Raw genomic sequence first — 17,736 nt, forward strand, 5'->3', positions numbered from 1 at the left:
GAATAATAAAATAGAACGGTTCTAACAGTGTACTGCAATGAAAGCCATGTGAATGTGGCATTATGAAGTAAAAGAAGGGTGCTTGAGCACCTGCAGTGTGGTACCCCGACAGTCGATCTGATACCCGAGTGGGCGACTCACTGACCGACGACCGGGGGAGCGTCTACAGCGTGGAGACGCTGGACGAGGATGCGTTTCCGGTGGGACAGAGCGGGAAGGTGTGAGATGTCATCATGCTACTGAGAACCGCGCGCAATTTAAAACTTACGAATTGTTGGTGACACATCCTTAGCTAAAAGGGGTATGGACCCAAGAAGCTGCCCACTCTTTAAGGAGGCTTTCCCGCTGCCAACCCATGCACTCTCCTAGCTGTGGGAAAGACGGTCCTGCCCCAGGGTGGCAGAACCACGTGAGGACATTTTTCTGCTTCCAAAGTAGGGACTTGTGCGTGCTCCTTATAAAATCACCTCGGCATCACGCTCAAAGCCCAAAGGCCATGGTGTGTGAGTAAAGTGTGACATTTGTCATCTCTTGGTAATTTTAGGTTTGCTGATTCAATCGTTGATAGGCCTTTCACCTCCCAAAGGCTGCGTCTGCAATGATTACACTACTGTGCAGAGGGCAGAGTGTATCACAGACATTTGTCCCATGCAAGCTCTGGCCTATGGGTGTTTGGAATTCCCAATTAACTGATAAAGCATAACCTGAGCGAGAGATGGAGTCGAACTGTCAGCGTTCAGGTCCCAGCTCTACCATTAGAAGCTGTGTGACCTTGAGTCAGTCTCACTCTGTGCCTCAGTTTCCTCATCTGCAAAGTGGGGATGATTATGCTGATATTAATAGACTCTACTTCGCAGGCCTGTTGGCAAGTTAATTATACGTGAAGTGCTTAGCGAGTGCCCTGGCACATAGGAAGTGCTCTTTACTGGCTTAGTTGTTGATGATTTTTAAATTATTTTAAAAATTCTATACTTTCTTCCCTTTATCAAGACATTGGAAACCAAATCATACACTCAGCTTTCGATTGAATATGTCTTTGTGACACAGCCTGTGTAACTTGATATGGAATCAAAAAGCCCATCCCAGCTGACCTGAGAAATGCTCTATACCAAAGCTGTGGTCTGGGGGGGCAGGGAGGGGGAGCGGAGGGGGGCGAGGTCGGGGGTGGGGCGTGGGGGGGAGTGGAGGGGGGGCCAGGACCGTGGGGGGCGGGGCTCCCCAGCTCCCTCCCGGCCACAGGTGGCCCACTATCGCATTTGACTGATTACATCCAATTAAAGGGAAGGTCTTAATTTGCCTTTGTAGCACTTATAATCAGCTAAAATGTTCGCCATGACTTCCTGATGCTAAGATTTCCTGCTTCATCTTTCCCACACAAGGGCAGTAAAGAGAAACCGATATATTTGAATATTGGAGGAATTTTCAAAGGCTTTCTAAGAGTTTACTGACAGAGACTTTCTCCTTCCCTTTGGCTTTTGACACATTTATAAATCTCTTACGTAATAATCGGCTGCAGCTTTGTGCTGAATGCCGGCCACCTCTTCTGAAGTCAAAGGAGTGATGGAAAATTTTGTAGAAAAATTAAGGAGAAAGAATTTGTATAGGTTATTTTTCCCATTATAAAATAATATATGCTTAATGTGGAATTTGGAAAATACAGAAAAGTAAATGGGAAAAGAATCACCTATGGCCTCTACCAGAAATATATACTATAAACATTTTAGTGTATTTTCCTCCAGGCTTTTATTCTCTGTAGAGATTGGGTTTGACATAGTTGTGGTCAAAATATAAATACAATTTTGTGTCCGGGATTTTGTTTCGCTTAACTTTATAAGTATTTCCCATGTTGCTGTAAATTCTTTGTAAAAATGTATAACAGTTATATGGTATTTGACTACGTTTAAGTATTTGTTTTTCTATTCCTGAACACTTAATGTAAAAATTATATCTAATATTTTCAATCATCTTTTCCCCCAGTGTTTTTGGTTTCTTGTTTAGGATTGGTTTTAGGCAGTGGAATGCGTAGATCCAAGGGCATAAACATTTTTTAAGGCTCCTGATCCGTGCTGTCTAACCCATCAGTTCCAGCTTAACCTTCCCCCCAAGGTTGGGTGAAAATGCATTAGCAGAAGACAAAGAACTCATCCCCGTTCAGGCCAGAGGAAGCTGGTAGAGTTATCGCCTTCCCTCCCAAGTTCCCCCCGTGCCCCCAGCCTTTTATTAATTTGATTTAAAAAATAATAATGAAATTTACCATCTTAGCCATTTTTAAGTGGTCAGTAGTGGTAAGTATATTCACATTGCTGTGAAACGGGTCTCTAGAACTCTTTCATCTTGCAACTCTGAAACTGTACCCATTAGAACACAACCTCCCTTTTTTGCCTCCCCTCGATCTCTGGCAACCATCATCCACTGTTTCTATGAACGTGACTACTTTTCGATACGTCACGTAGATCATACAGCCCTCTCTCCTGAGTCCCTTTTGGACTCAGGAGGAACTGCTTGCAGAGGGACGCCACACAGAGTGAGTGACCTCTGTGGGTCAGAGGCAAAGCACGCTGCCTTTCTGTCTCTGCTTCCTCTCCCAGCCCTGTCTCACCCATCCTGTCCCACTTATGTCCCACATTCATATATCCATCTGCTTTGATGCCCCACCATCACTTCTGATACAACGTGGCCCAAACTCAACTCATCGTCTCACTCCATTTCAAGCCTGTTCTTTGTCATCCGAGTTGCCTGCCCCAGTGAATGCCACCGTCATTCGTCCAGGTCTACAAGACAGGAACCCGGAGTTGTCCCAGACTCCTCCTCGGTGCTTGTTGCAAAGTACGGTGGGTCCCCATGTTCTGTCAGTTCCACCTGCTAAATACCTCTTGAACCTGGCCCATCTTCTCTATCCCACTCCTCATTTCAGTCTCTCGTGGGGTTCGTCCCCAACCTCCTCTCCCTGCCTCTAGCTTGTGTCCCTTCAATCCGTCACCGCCCAAGTTATCTTTCTAAAGGACAAATCTGATGAGCTTAGTCCTTTGCTTACAATCTTTCATGGCGTTTAGGTTAAAGTCCAAAGTCCTCAACAAGACTTTCCATGACCCCCACCTTCTATCCCTGTGCTGTAACTGTGCCCACCCCACACTCCGTCCAGGCCCATGGGCCACTTGGACAGCCTGGTACCTCTTTACAGAGGTCCTTTCTCCCTTCTTCTCTTGGCCATTTGTTACGTGTCACTCACGTGTCAGACGAATCATCCCTTGTCCAGGAAGCCTTCCCGAATCCCTCTGCCTGGATCTGATGCCCCTCATCTGGCCTTCAGTCCCCAGAACAGACCTCCGCTATTGAGTCATCCTTAATTATTGGCTTACACGTTTACCTGTCTCCTCAACTGGAGTTGTAAGCTGTTAAAGACAGGTTCTGGCCGTCTCATCTCCCCATCGCCAGCCCTGGGCAAATGCCTGGCTGTGGGAGATGCTCAGGACATCCTTGTTGGAGGCAGTGACCCTGGATCTTCTTTCTCCACTGCTCTGTCACTTATCAAGGAAAGGGCAGGAACTTCTCTGTTGCTAGAGCAGACAAGGTTATCCAACAGGTCCTTTAAAAAAGCCAGCTTCCTTCTTATTTATAGTGGAGTAGGGATACTATTTTATCTTCCAAGTGGGGACTTCCATTGTGAGAATCGAAGCGTTACTAAATCTGTAACCCAACGAAAAGCCAAGACACATAGAAAGCACGTTTGCTTTTCATTGGACCTTGTGTCTTGTCAAGCCCCCTATTGTCTGTCCTCTGTCAGTGGTGTCACACCTCCCAGCACCCCTCCTTACAGCTTAGCACCAAAGTGCATAAAACTCAGACGCTCGAGTCCCCCAACAAGTCGCTAACTCAAAAGTCACCACTTACTACATTTGACTTCTTGCTTGTTGCATGTGCTTGTTTTATTCTGAGTGAAAACATTTTTGTTTTAGTTTACGAACACACTCTAATACCTTTCCTGGAAAAGACTCACTGAACGAATTTTGTAAAGCATTTCTTACATTACATTACATTTCTAGCGGAAATTTCTCCTTGAATCCTGTTTTCTTCCCGCTCTGACTCATCCCCTTCCACTTACCCCCCTCCCCAGCTTTTTGGTCGCCATTGCAATTCGGTGGCATTTACTCCACAGTCAGCATTTCTTCCCCGTCCCTTCCCACTCCCACCCTCCTGGGAGGCGGAGGAGGCACTGGGTAGGAGAAAGAAAGAAGCCCCAGGAGCATTCAGCCTGCCCTGCTCCCTACAGGAAGTGATCTTTCTGCTGCTGGGCTGGCCACACGCCTCCCAGTCAGCCAGCATCTCTAACTAATTAGCACACGTGATGGGAATTGGAAAGTAAGTCGCCAACAACAGGAGCGTGGGAACCGGGGCTGCGCTGCGTGACAGCTCCCCTCCCCCACCCGCACCCCGCCCCGCCAGGGAGGGGCCGGCGGTCCGGGGCGCCCCGGCCTCCCTGTCCCGGTCCCTCTAGTGAGACCGGCGATTCTCTGCCCTCTGTGAGCGTCCTCACACAATGGGGGGAAACGTGGTTAGGGAACCTCAGCTCTTGCCAGGTCACGCAGCAGGTCGGTTACCCTTTGTTGGGGAAGAGAGGGAAGAAAGACAGTCATCAGATATCCTCCTGGCGACAGCTTAAGGACCCGCCCCCGCGGGAGCACATGCCCCGCCCGCTACGGGGACATCAGCAGTGAGAGGCCGGGGCGCCCAGGGACCGCGCTCGGTCGTGTTCTATGTGGGACAAGTCGTCGCCGCGCTTTCCGCCGGTGGCTGCAAGGGGCTACTGCAGGGGACAGCCAAGGGCACACACAGCAGGGGAGACACAGCGAGGAGCTGGCCCCGCGCGCTCTCGAGCTGTGGGGAGCTCCCTGCGCATGCGCTCAGAGTCTTGTCCAAGGTGATGTCAGAAATAGGCCGATGGAAATTTGCATCTGACATTTCCCAGTCTGCTACATTCATTCCATATATAATAGATTTACTGAGCTGTAATTCACTACCATGCAACTCCCCGTTTAAAGCGGATGTTCCATAGTTTTTCGTATATGCACAGATAAATGGCATTATCACCAGAGTCAATTTGAGAACGTTTTCCTCCTTTCAAAACAACAAAAAACCCTGTACCCCTTAGCTTTCACTTCCCCTGCATCTGTCCCTCCACCCCACTGCCCAGCTCTAAGCAATCACTAATGTACTACCTCTTATAAACTTGCGTATTCTAAACATTTCACCTAAATGGAATCATATACTGTCATCTTTTGTGACTGCTTTCTTTCAATCAGCATGTTTTCAAGGTTCATCCGTGGCATATCAGTACTCTCCTTTTATTGCTAAATAATATTCCATTGCGTTGTCTGTAAACACATTTTGTTTCTTCATCAGTTGATGGACATTTGATGGACATTTCCACTTTTTGGCATTGTATATAATGCTGCTATCAACATTCACATGCAAGATTTTGTGTGAACATGTTTTCGTTTCTCTTGGGGAAATACCTAGGAGCAGAATCGCTCGCTTGTGTGGTCAGTTTATGCTCAATTTTGAAGGAAACTGACCAACTGCTTCGAAATGGGCAGTAAGTTCCCAACCAGCATGCACGGGGGTCTCCCTTTCTGCAGATCCCTGCTGATACTTGCTATGGTTTGTCTTTGTCATGGCCACTGTCGTGGGTGTGAAGTGGGATCTCAGCTTTTCCAGGGCTAAATTTCTAAAGGCTTTCTGGGTGTACGAACTGGACTTTGCATATTATATATTCCAGAAGGGTCATGAATGGAAGCTCACGAAATTAGCTGCCAAAACACAATAGTGTCACTGTTTTCAGAGAAAACTACGGTAGAAAGTAATTATCGACAAACATGTATCTGGCTGAAATCATGCAGCTGGCCAAGAAAGCTCCAGTTAGGAGCTGACTCCGTCTGCTACTTTCCCCCAGGCCCACCCCACCCCATCCCCAAATCTCAGCTTCCACTGTCTGTAGCAGACAAGTTATTCTCATACTATGTGATTAAAAATGACCCTGTATATTCAAAAACTTCAACTGGCAGTAAAACGTTACCCTGGTTTCTGTTGTCCAAACCCAAAGTTATTTTCCTGGAGCCAGGGTGTTTGATCAGGTTTCAAGTTTATTTAGATATAAGCATAAATTCTCATTTATAGGAAACTGCTTTTATAATAATAGTTATAATGTTTCTGTTTACATGACTAGCTGCAGATCACCAAAGGGGTGGGTTACCATGTTACATTAAAAAAAAAGTTCAGACAGTAAGTTGTATTTATAGCAACGAAAGTGGGGAGAATCCCCTCCTGGTTTAACTAGTTATTTCTCAAATTCAGAAAGGACTGCCATAACCTTCCGTTTATTTCAATGTAGTATTTTTCTTAAGCAAAGACATATATTGCATATAATGATTAAAGCCGGAATATGTTGTAATTGGAGGAATTCACGTTCAACCAGGTGAGCAGCAAACATGAGATGCATTCACAGCATCCCCACCTTTGCTCAGTCCTGGCTGCACGTTACAATCTCCTGGGGAGTTTGAAAAGCATACTTAACACCACACACCTCCCACAATGATTTAGATCCCAATGCCCGGTTTTTGTTGGTAGTTGGGGTGGGGGCAGTGGCTAACTTCAGTATCTTTTGCTGATCCCCCAATAGATTCCAAGTTCAGCCAGGGTTCAGGTTGGTCTAGCCCATGGTTCTCAAAGTGTGGTTGCAGAACCAGCAGCATCGTCACCTGGAAACTTGATTGGAATGCATGTGCTTGGGCCCAGCCCAGATTTCCTGAATCCAAAGAGGGGCCAGCAGTGTGTTCTAACAAGTCCTCTGGGAGATTCTGATGTGGGCTCACATTTGACAACTCTGATCTAACTAGAAGTTCTTCACTTTGGCTACACGTTGGACTCGCTGAGAACTTCCAAAATATCCCGATTCCTGAGTTCCATTCCCAGAGATTCTGACTGTAATTGTTTTGAGGTGTGGTCTAAGAATTGGGATTTTTAAGAGAAAGCGCCTCAGATTATTCTAATATGTGGCCAAGTTGTGAACTATAGATATAAACCAGCAATTGCTAAAGTTTGGTCCTGAACAGATACCAGCATTTCCTGGGAATCTGCTTGAAATGCAAATTCTTGAGCCCACTCTAGATTCACTGATCAGACACTGTGGGGTGGGTGGGGCGGGGCGGGGGAGCCCAAGTACCTGTGTTTTCTTAAGTCTGCATGTCATCCTGACGCCCGTGAAAGTTTGAGTGCCACTGGTCTCAACAGCATAGTTCTAGGGTCTGATGTTTGAATACATAGAAGGTGAATCCTAGTTCAGTACAAAACCATGGGGTAGGCCCGGGAGGAACCGTTTCTTGGTTTATGTAATTAATATGTATTATTAAGTTCTGTTATGACCAATGTAATGTTCACCTAGTTTTTAATTATTTTGTCTTTGTAGATTGAAAGGATGGTCTCCTTTATGCTTTTATCTTTTATTTGCTCAATTTATTTGGGTTTCAGAGGCCTGAACATTTCATTTGACATGGAGGAAACAATGGCTTCCTTTCTTCTCCGTGGAGCCCTTCCCATGGGAAACTTATTTTGCGAGTCCATGCTTTTCAAGCAGGCAGTGACTTTCTTAAAACAAACGTCAAACCATTATCACCACCAACAAAACCATCCCCAAACTCACATAGCTCCGTTACAGAATTTGACATGTATCCTGAATTAATTACATAGGTGTGAAGTCCTTAGCATTGAAAGATTCTGGCTTACGTCGAAGATACATAACTGAGTATTGTGTGTATCCTCATGGTCTTCTGACACACTTGAAGCCAAGCGCCGTTTTCTCCTCAACTGTCGTCTGTTAGAGCCGAGGTTCTCTACTGGCAAAGACATGTGGCCTTCTAGAACAGAGCTCCTCAGAGTGTGATCCTTGGAGCAGCAGAAGCATCACCTTGTCCTGAGGTTACTCTGAGGCTAAAGGCTGAGAACCACGGTTTTAGAGCAAGCAATCTGAGAACCCACTACCTGGCCAGACAGTATTATCTCCATCTAATGGCATGACAAGGGTTGCTCAATGTTCTTTCCGTTTGTCTTTCCCTCCCTGAAACTGTAGCCATAATCCACGTACATTCATAGCAGATTCCCCGCGAACTCTAGGACTTTTCTCCTAGTGTCCATTGTTTTTGTATCCCCTCAACTACGTGTGATGAGGAATTGCAGTGCAGTGCAGTCCCCTTCTGTGCTGAACCCAACGAGGTCGTCTAATCCTGTTTCACTTGCTTTTTCCTCATGGGCGCTTAATCCTTTTTCACTGGATCATCCCTCTCTACCGTTTCCTTATCCTCCAGGCCCTCTTCTCCACCATGGCTCACCCACCACACGCTCTCCTGTTCCCTCTCCCAACTCCATGAATGCCACAAATACAGGTAGAATGAATAAAGGCAGCGAGTTGCTCTTGACACACTGCATTGAAGTGTCTGATCTGGCGCAGTTCTGTCTTCACTCACCACCTGTCATAATTCTCTTACTCTCTGGCTTACACTTAGAAAATGCGGGTCCTAGAGACCAGGTTCCCTGAGTAAGCACATGGAAGGAGCAATATGAGAATTCTTCCTAGAGAACAGCATGGATGGTCTTGTGGATTCCTTACCTGTTGGTCTTATTACAAAGGAAAATCAGAGAAAAAATGCTGACAAAGGTGACATTGTGACATACTCTTGTTTAGTCTTCTCTAAGCTTTTTGGTGCATCCACACAGTTCAGTGCTGTGGGCCTAAGAGTATCCAAATCAAGAAGGGAGAATATTTATAGTCCATAATAGGTGCCTTGTGTAGAAAACTCTTAATGCTTACCTGCAAAGCAAAGTCTGTATGTGTGCGTGCGTGCGCGTTTTAAGGGGATCTAATGACAAAATCCGAAGACTTGTTAATGCAACTGCTCTTTTTAAATGTATTCTGTTAAGATCTGAACAAGGGTGTTGTGTTCCCAAGTGTACCTTCAGGGAGGGTGGGTGATCTGCCTGGCACTTGGGAGGTTCTTCACAGTTACAAGGCTGGCACGAGGAAAGCTGAATGCTGGGTATTGGGTGTCATGGGTACACACAGTAGAGGCCTAAAGAGAGGGATCCTGGGTTTGTCTGTGTCATGTGCCAGTTCTCTACGGTGAAAATGTGTAGCAGAGACCAACCATCTCTTCATTTCATTGTCATTTGATGAGTAGGTCAGAAAGGAGGGGGCAGGAAGGAAGACTCCCGCCTGCAACCCCACGTTCCTGGTACATGGTAATGCTACGCAGAAATACCAAGCCCTCTGCCATTGATTTGGAGAGCAGCTTGTCCTGTTTCATTCATGTATAATTGATAAGGGATTTGAACAAGAAAAGTTATTGAAAGATAGAAACATATCTTTGCGGCTGTATAAATGGCACCTTTTAAGTGGGAAAAGTTTGTAAAAATCTTTAGTTTAGCTCTTTCAATTCCTGACAAGTAAAATGTATTTTAAAAGCTATGAAATAGAACACATCTATAACAGAAATGCCTACGTACAAAGATTTACTAACACTCTATAAGTTTTGAAATAGGAATTGTCTTAGTCAACTGCGGCTGCCATAACAAAATACCATAGGCTGGGTGACTTAAACCACACACATGTATTTTCTCACAGTTCTGGGGGCCGAAGTCCGAGGTGGGTGCCAGCAGGGTCAGGTTCTGGTGAGAGCTCTCTTTCTGGCTGCCTCACTCAGCAGAGAGACAGACTACTCTCTCTGGTGTCTCTTCTTGTAAGGGCACCGATCTCCTCATGAGAGCCCCACCCTTACCTAAACCTGAAGGCCCCATCCCCAAATACCATCACACTAGAGGCTGGGGCTTCAAGAGATGAATTTTGAGGGAACACAATTCAGTCCATAGCAGGAATGATATCCAAACACCATTCACTTCTTTCTTCCTCTTGTACCTGGAATGTTGCCTGGCGCCCCTAGCCTAAGTACAAACAGGGTCACATTCATACTCAAATTACAGACTCTGAGCCCTTCCTGCCTGTGGGACCTTGGCCCCTCTCCAGGTTCTCAGCCACTCCTAGACAGTGCCTCACTGACCTTCTGGGCCAAGGTCATCACCACCTGGCCCTCTTCAAGAGGGCTCCTTGCCCCACCCCCCACCACCCCCTGGTGCCTTTCCCTGTACCCTCAGGGCAGCTTTGGTGGTCAGTATGCATGCAGGGGTGGAGTGGGAGCTGCAGAAAGACCCACCTCCGCGTGCATGCTACTTCTCAGAGCCGGTCATGTCTCATGCGCCCTGAGCTCTCCGTTTCCCAAGTGTATTTGGAAACAGATTCTTTTGTCTAGAGAGCATCTTGAGAGATTAATGTTCTGTGAAATGCACTTTGGCATTTTACATATCTTTTGGTCCCTCGTGAAGAAATTCACTGGACGGATCAAGAAAACCTACAGAAGCATCCTCTCAGGTGGCCTGGCTGAGCTCAGGATGAAGCAGCCCGTGTTACTACCATCATCATCATCATCATCATCATCATTAACTCATAAGCATCAGGTATAACATTTGTATAGTATTTCACAAAATGCTTTGTCTCACGCTGCCTTTCAAAAAAACAACACAAATGCTGCAGGGTTCTTCTTATTTTACAGAGGGAGAAGCTGAGGCCCAGAAAAGAGAGGTCTGAGGCTCCAGGTGACACAGCTAGGAAAGGGTGACAAACCCAAGCAGGGGACTTTGCATCTTCTGCTATTCCATACTGTGGCCCTCTGGGTTTCCAATTAAACAACCCTTCGGGATGAACCCAGGCATCTTACACCTGACCTCAGTTAGGAGCATGGCGGGGAAATGCACTTTGGCATGGCATGGCATGACAGGCCACGAGGCAATCTGGTGTCAGAGACAGTATGTAGGGAAAACAGCAAGCATGAGGAACAGAGGGAAACTGGCACTTAGTCAGAATTCTGGTGTTTTGGGCGACTCTACCTCGTGGTTTCTGACTTGGTGTGTTCCCATGAAAGTGCCCTTTCTGAACTCTGAAAGTACGTTACTTATTTAGACACATATTTACAGCACAGCCTGCTTTGGGGGTTTCCTACATAAAAGACTCAAAAAGCACAACCTTCATTAATAATGAATAGCAGATGCATATGTTTTAGCTCTCTTAGAATTATCTAGTGCTTTTAAGAAGCACTGGTCCTTTCTCATCATCTTAAAGGGGTATTACTTTCTAGAGACACTGTTCTGAATATGTCCAATTACTAGATAATTATGTAACCCTCCTTTGAGCCTCATTGGATGTGTGACAGGGTATCAGAAGAAAACCGAGCAGTGACCTAGTACCGTTTACTCACTCATTGGTCAGTCAGGTACATTAATAGTTAATAATGACAGCTGCTGCATATTAAGTGTTTCTAATAGCCAAGTACCGTGTAAAATGATTTAGTAATCAATCTTATGTAATCTGTGACATTTGAAAATGATTTGTTGGATGGATGGGTAAGAGTCAGAGTTGAGAAGTGTAAAAGTTTCATGCAGACCTAGTCTTTGACAGAACAGTGTTGACCGTGGGAGAAACATTTTGTTTAGGTGCCAGTGTGGAGCCAGGAATCCTCAGCCGCTTTGTCCTTCCTCTCGCCCACCTATCTGTGCTTGTCCCTGCTTCTGCAGGGCAGCAGAAATGGGCCAGAGCAGAAAAGGCTGATTCATCGCAGAGAATCTGGGAAAATTTACCAAATCACAGAGGGGCAGTGGACATACTGATTTCTGGGGCAGGGTGGCCTGTCACGTGGAAGAGGAAACTGTTAGTCAGTTCTGGGAGGTAGAGTGGAGTGAGTGGCGGTTGCCTATGCCTGGACCATCAGGTTCTGGGAGGGAAGAGGCAGGTGACAGTGATGTATTGACTGAGGAGTGTTGACTTCTAGCTTTGTCAGTATAACCCCCCTCCAACGCCCCCACCCAGCTGAGACAGGGGAGCAGAGGAGGCCAGAGCGAGGGCTGAGGGGCTGGAGGTGAATGTGACCTGCCAAGACCTTCTTTGGGAGCCAGGACCTGTCATGACACGTGCAGAGGGGCTCGGAATCGAACATACATAGTAAGCTCAGGCCACTCAGTGTGCCGCATCCAAAACGTGTGAAGATGGCATTGAGACCAACAATCGAGGGACAGAAACGGAGAAGCTATTTGCATGAGAAAATTCGTGTCACCCTCAAGAACATTTATCAAGTGTTCCCTCCCTGCCAGACTGCAAGATCAGCAGCCACAACTGGGGCCCTCAGAGGACCGCGAATCGCTCTGCTCCTCTGTGAAGGATGGAGAAGCTTGAGTTTTCAAATTTAAAACCACTTTTCCGGCTGCTGCTACAAATCCTTGGATCAGGACTCGGGCTGACATCGACAACTTTTTTTTTTTAAATCTGCCTTCTTAGGGACTTCACCTAGCACCCAATGCACAGCACACCACCACCGAGGCCAGAGCTGGGAGATGCGTGTGTTATCTCCGGGTCAGAGACGTGCATTCCCACAGCGAGGGAGGCCTCAGACGCAACGCCCAGCCCCGCCACCCTGTCGCCCGCCGAGGATCTGGCCGCCGACGCCTGAAAAAATAAAACAAACAAAACAACATAATGCATGTCCCCAGGGGCCTTCTTTCCCCTGGTCAGCCGAGAAAACAAGCGCTCCGCTTCCCGGGAAATCAGATGCACAGGGCAGTTCATTCCATTCTGGAGGCTGGGAAGCCCCTGCGGAAGCGAGACCGGCGGCAAGTGGGGACATGGCCCCAGAAACCGAAAAGAGCATTCCCCGACGCTCCGTCGGCCCTCCGTGCCCCCGGCCCCAGGGCAGGTGGCCGCGGCGGGTGGCGTCCGGCACCCTCGGCGGCGCGACCGGCGTATCGGGCCCCGCCCGGCCAGCCCGCGCGCCTCCCGCCGCCGGGCTTTACCGCGGCGCAGGGCGGCGGCTTCCGGGGCCGCCCGGCGCCCGGGCTCCGATTACAGGTTCACACGGGGGGCCCGGCAGCGGCCGCCCATTCTTTTCCATTCATGCGGACGCCCAGCGCCGCCGCCAGCCGCCAGCGCGGCCGCCGTCGCCGCCGCCAGCCGCCCGATTGGCTGGCGGCCGCGGCGCCGGCACTTTCCCACGGCCCGCGGCGCGTGCGGCTCACCGGCGGCGCTGCAGGCGCGGCCCTGGCGCGCGGCCAGGCCAATCGGGGCGCGCGGGGCGGGGCGGGGCCGCGGCCGCCGGCGCGCTGGTGTCCCCGCCTGGCCTCCCCCGCCGGCCCGCCGCCGCCCGCGCCGCCTCCTTCCCCTCAGTGGCGGCCGGCTGAGCCCCGGCGGAGCCGACGCACCGCCGCCGGGCAGGGGCAGGCGCGGGGTTCGCCTTGGCCCTCGGCCTCGCCCGCGCCCTCCCCTGAGCGGCTGCCAATCAGCGGAGCGAGAAGCCGGATTGGCCGATGGGACGCTGTTGCCCGGGAGCCACCGCCCCGCCCCCCCCCGCCCCCTCGCCCGCCCCTCCACTCCCCCGCCCTCCCCAGGGCCCTGGGAAGGGGCGCAGCGTGGGAAAGGGATGGTTGAGTTTTAACCGGAGGCAGAGCGTGAGCCGGATCAGTGTGTGCGGAACGCGAGCAGCCAAGCGCGGAGTGTCGCCGCTGCTGTTAACTCCTCCCTGCCCGCCGCGTCGACCCTCCCCGGAGCCCTCGCGCAGCCGACATGAAGCGAGCCCACCCCGAGTACAGCTCCTCGGATAGCGAGCTGGACGAGACCATCGAGGTGGAGAAGGAGAGTGCGGACGAGAATGGGTGAGTCGGCGGCGGCGGAGCGGAGCCGGAGCGGGAGGCGGGCGCGGGCGGTCCGCGGTGACAGCGGCCGAGGCCCGGACGCGCCGGTGCCCTGCGCTGACCTCTGCGGGCCGCCCGCCGCCGGGGGTGAGGGACCCCCCGAGGCGCTTTCCTGCCCGAGTTGCCAAAACAATCTGAGTGCGGGAGGACCTTGGGGGTGACCCCTCATACCGTCCCCCCCTCCTTAACGGCGATTGCTGTTTTGTTTTGTCTTCCCCCCTTCATTCAGAAACTTGAGTTCGGCTCTAGGTTCCATGTCCCCAACGACATCTTCCCAGATCTTGGCCAGGAAAAGACGGAGAGGCGTGAGTCTTTTTATACTAGGTTTTTTGTCTTTTTTAAAATTAATGGAAAGAACCACCTTTCTTCACTTTGGGATTTAGAGGCGTCATGGAAATTTTCTCCTTTGTTTTGCCTGCTTTCTGCAGATCATTGAGAAGCGTCGGCGAGACCGAATCAATAACAGTTTGTCTGAGCTGAGGAGGCTGGTACCCAGTGCTTTTGAGAAGCAGGTAATGGAGCAAGTAGGTAGAACTCCCAGTGTAGCTGTCCACACCAGAATCCTTCCCCTCATTCATCTGAACCCCATCTGTGTCTTGGAAAATAACTGTGCTGCTTGTGCGGAGATGCATTCATGCACAGATGTCAACACGTTCTGCGAAGAAACGTCGTTTTGTTTTAGTTTGTGCTGTTATGATGCACAACGTACAAATGTGCATATAGATTTTCAGTTGTTCCCCAAGGGCAGTTGGAGCCAAATCAATCTTTTGCCGTTCCCCTCTCCAGGGATCTGCTAAGCTAGAAAAAGCCGAGATCCTACAGATGACGGTGGATCACCTGAAAATGCTGCACACCGCGGGAGGGAAAGGTACATCACTGGTCCCTTGTGGGGCGCCCTGAGTGTTGGGGCGCAGTGAGCCTCCGCAGGCCAGGATTGGTGCAGTCGCTGCCTTATTTTTACTCTGTGCTTTGGGGGTGGGGAGAGACCTGTGTTGGTGGTGTGTGCCGTAGCCTGTCAGTGCATTTTCAAGTGCACATAGGTTTTTCTCCGGTGACTTCATCACCCCCAACCCTCTGCAAACTGAGCTAATGCACCTTCTTTTGGAAAATACCTGCTCTGTGGGAGATGCCCTAAAGTTGTGACAGCCCTGATTAAAATCAGGGAGCTCTCACCACATTTGTGTATTGCCATTTTGAGAATAAAGCTTTTTTTTACAAAAAGTATATGGTCTTAATTTCATATACAGGATTATTAAAAAAAAAAAAAATAGCTGCCACATGACTTGAGAAAGGAAACCTGTTGTGGTTAAGCAGAGAAAACCCAACAAGTTGGGGGACCAAGGTCTGTGTGTCTGTCTCCAGCCGGAAAATGCTGTCCTCAGGACCAAGTGCCTAAAAACTCCATGACGATAACTTACATCTGTGTGTCTAATGAATTTCACTGCTCTGTGGTTTCTCTGCCCTTGATGTATTTTTTGTTGTTGTTGAGGGAAAACATTAAAAGGACGAACATAGTTTCATCTGCTGGTAGGATATAATTCCAGTTTCTGCTCCGCGGCTTCTAATTGGGCTTTGAACTTGCATTAGTGAACACATACTTCTGTTGATTAATGCAAAGATTTTGGTCAACTCCAAAATATTTGGACTTTCAGAAGAGCCCGTGAATGCCATTTTTTAAGGATGTAGGTATTTGCCAGGAAGGGCAGCCTTTGGGGTTGAAGAAATGTGGGCAGTGAGCAGAGGTCAGAGGTTTTTCTTTTGTTCTTTGCCTCAGGCTACTTTGACGCGCACGCTCTGGCCATGGACTATCGGAGTTTGGGGTTCCGGGAATGCCTGGCGGAAGTCGCCCGTTACCTGAGCATCATTGAGGGACTAGATGCCTCCGACCCCCTTCGAGTTCGCCTGGTGTCCCATCTTAACAACTACGCCTCCCAGCGGGAAGCGGCGAGCGGCGCGCATGCCGCGGGCCTCGGACACATTCCCTGGGGGAGCGCCTTCGGACATCATCCGCACGTCGCGCACCCGCTACTGCTGCCCCAGAACGCCCACGGGAACACTAGCTCGGCGGCCTCGCCCACGGACCCGCACCACCAGGGCAGGTTGGCCACCGCACATCCCGAGGCTCCCGCCCTGCGAGCGCCCCCTAGCGGCGGCCTTGGACCGGTGCTCCCCGTGGTCACCTCCGCTTCCAAACTGTCGCCGCCCCTGCTCTCCTCGGTGGCCTCCCTGTCGGCCTTCCCCTTCTCTTTCGGCTCCTTCCACTTACTCTCTCCCAATGCACTGAGCCCTTCGGCACCCACGCAGGCCGCAAACCTTGGCAAGCCCTATAGACCGTGGGGGACAGAGATTGGAGCTTTTTAAAGAACCGATGCCGTAGAATGAGGGGAGGGGAAAGCTTAAAATCCCAGCTGAGCTGGGCTGTTGCCAACATCACCTTAAAGTCGTCAGTAATATAAAAAGGAAAAAGGTACAATTTTAGATACATTTTGTTGAAAGACTAAAGGTTTTTTGGTTTACTTTTTCTTTTTTTAATTTTTTTTATGTCATGTATTAGCAGTTTTTAATAACTAGTTGTTAAATTTTGTTCCAAACATTAAACTGAAATAGTATAAAACAACATTTGGTGATAGGTTTGTACTGTGCCTAATTTACTGTGTAAACCTATCTGTCTGAGAATGATACCATTTTTGCCTCAGTTTTGGGAATTCTAACATTTAGTATTTGGGGGCTATTTTTCTCCTTGTATAGTTACAGTCTGTTTTTAGAATTAATTTTCCAAAACACTATGTTCAATGTTAACATGACGCTATTTGTTAATATTTTGACAATTAAGGTGTTGTACAAATAATATTCTTTGGGGGGGGGGGCTATATTTGAATTTTATATTCCTGAACAAAGCGTTGACAAATCAGATGATTAGCTTTATCCAAGAAAGAAGACTAGTTAACTCTCTGCCTCCTACAGCAGTGGGGTGAATGGACAAATTGTCAGGGGCCTGCGTCCCTGTGGCCCACTGCTGTCATCTGCCAGGACTCCCAGTTCTGGCTGAGTTTGGAGAGAGCACTTACTTGTACCTTAGGTCCCCAGGTGGCTGGGAGGAGACTGAAGAGATTGTAGAATATGCCTGCACTTACCAGCCCCAAGCAATGCAGCGCATCTTTACTCTCACAGATCTCAAGTTCACAAATGTTAACACGGGTAAGGGTGGGCAAGTGGTCAGTTGGCTGGTCCAGTAGAACCTCTTAAAAATACGACCTAATTCTTCCCTCTGCCATATTTTTCTTTTCACTGGAAATTTTTATGTTGCGTTTTCCTTTTCGGTGCGTGGAAATGTGACTGTTGAGATATTTTCGAAGGGCTTTGCTGCCTCTTTTTCGTTTATTCCATTTGATTCGGCCTATGAAAGCATCACTTTACAGGTTTATTCTTTTAGCAGGTGTAGCTTAAACGACCTCCACTGAACTGGGTTTGACCACCGTTGTACCGATGTGTTGTGACTAAATAAAAAAGAAGGAACCGACTATTCTGCTTACGTCTTACATACGTTGGCCTTTTTCTCTCTTGGCTAAGAAAAGATCGATTTTCTCTCATTTTCATTTTGCTCGATCATCAGTTTTCTTCTGTGTAACAATTTCATTATTGGTGGAATTCTAACCTGTGCGAATCTGTGCTATTGAATAAAGGGTCTTCATCGCAGGGCAGAGCTTCAGCCTGAGGGGACATGTTATGTCAGATGATCTGGCCCTAAACATCTCAACATCAGGCTGGAGGGGCAGGGTGCAAAAGAACTCCGATGAAATCTTACAGAACTGTTGACCCGTTCGACAAATATTTGCGGAGAGCATCTTCTGTGTACTCAGTTCTGTACTGAGAGAACAGAAAATGTCTTTCTTTTTAATGGCA

The 17,736-nt window shown here is 48.7% G+C and overlaps 2 protein-coding genes across 3 annotated transcripts in view; both read left to right on the forward strand.

Moving 5' to 3' along the window:
* LOC148757624 (uncharacterized) overlaps positions 1 to 13,570 on the forward strand; it is a 31,719-nt gene extending 18,149 nt beyond the window's left edge. Inside the window, exon 2 of the mRNA XM_088799353.1 lies at positions 12,428 to 13,570. Coding sequence (XP_088655479.1) covers positions 12,626 to 13,570 — 945 coding nt within the window. The 5' untranslated portion in view covers positions 12,428 to 12,625. The remainder of the gene's footprint in view (positions 1 to 12,427) is intronic.
* Positions 13,291 to 17,354, forward strand: HEY1 (hes related family bHLH transcription factor with YRPW motif 1). 2 transcript variants are annotated; one of them, XM_019725523.3, is made up of 5 exons: positions 13,291 to 13,794; positions 14,063 to 14,138; positions 14,262 to 14,345; positions 14,620 to 14,701; positions 15,608 to 17,354. In XM_019725523.3, exons 1-5 carry the CDS (start codon positions 13,706 to 13,708, stop codon positions 16,192 to 16,194), a joined length of 918 nt encoding a protein of 305 aa, XP_019581082.1. In that variant the 5' UTR covers positions 13,291 to 13,705; the 3' UTR covers positions 16,195 to 17,354. The 2 variants fall into 2 exon arrangements, with proteins under 2 accessions (XP_019581082.1, XP_074175364.1); XM_074319263.2 differs by having other exon boundaries at positions 13,574 to 13,794; positions 14,262 to 14,357.
* Positions 17,355 to 17,736: the final 382 nt, after the last annotated feature.

Source organism: Rhinolophus sinicus, chromosome 7 (genome assembly GCF_057876585.1).
Source record: "Rhinolophus sinicus isolate RSI-liver-muscle chromosome 7, RSI-T2T, whole genome shotgun sequence".
Lineage (NCBI taxonomy): Eukaryota > Metazoa > Chordata > Mammalia > Chiroptera > Rhinolophidae > Rhinolophus > Rhinolophus sinicus.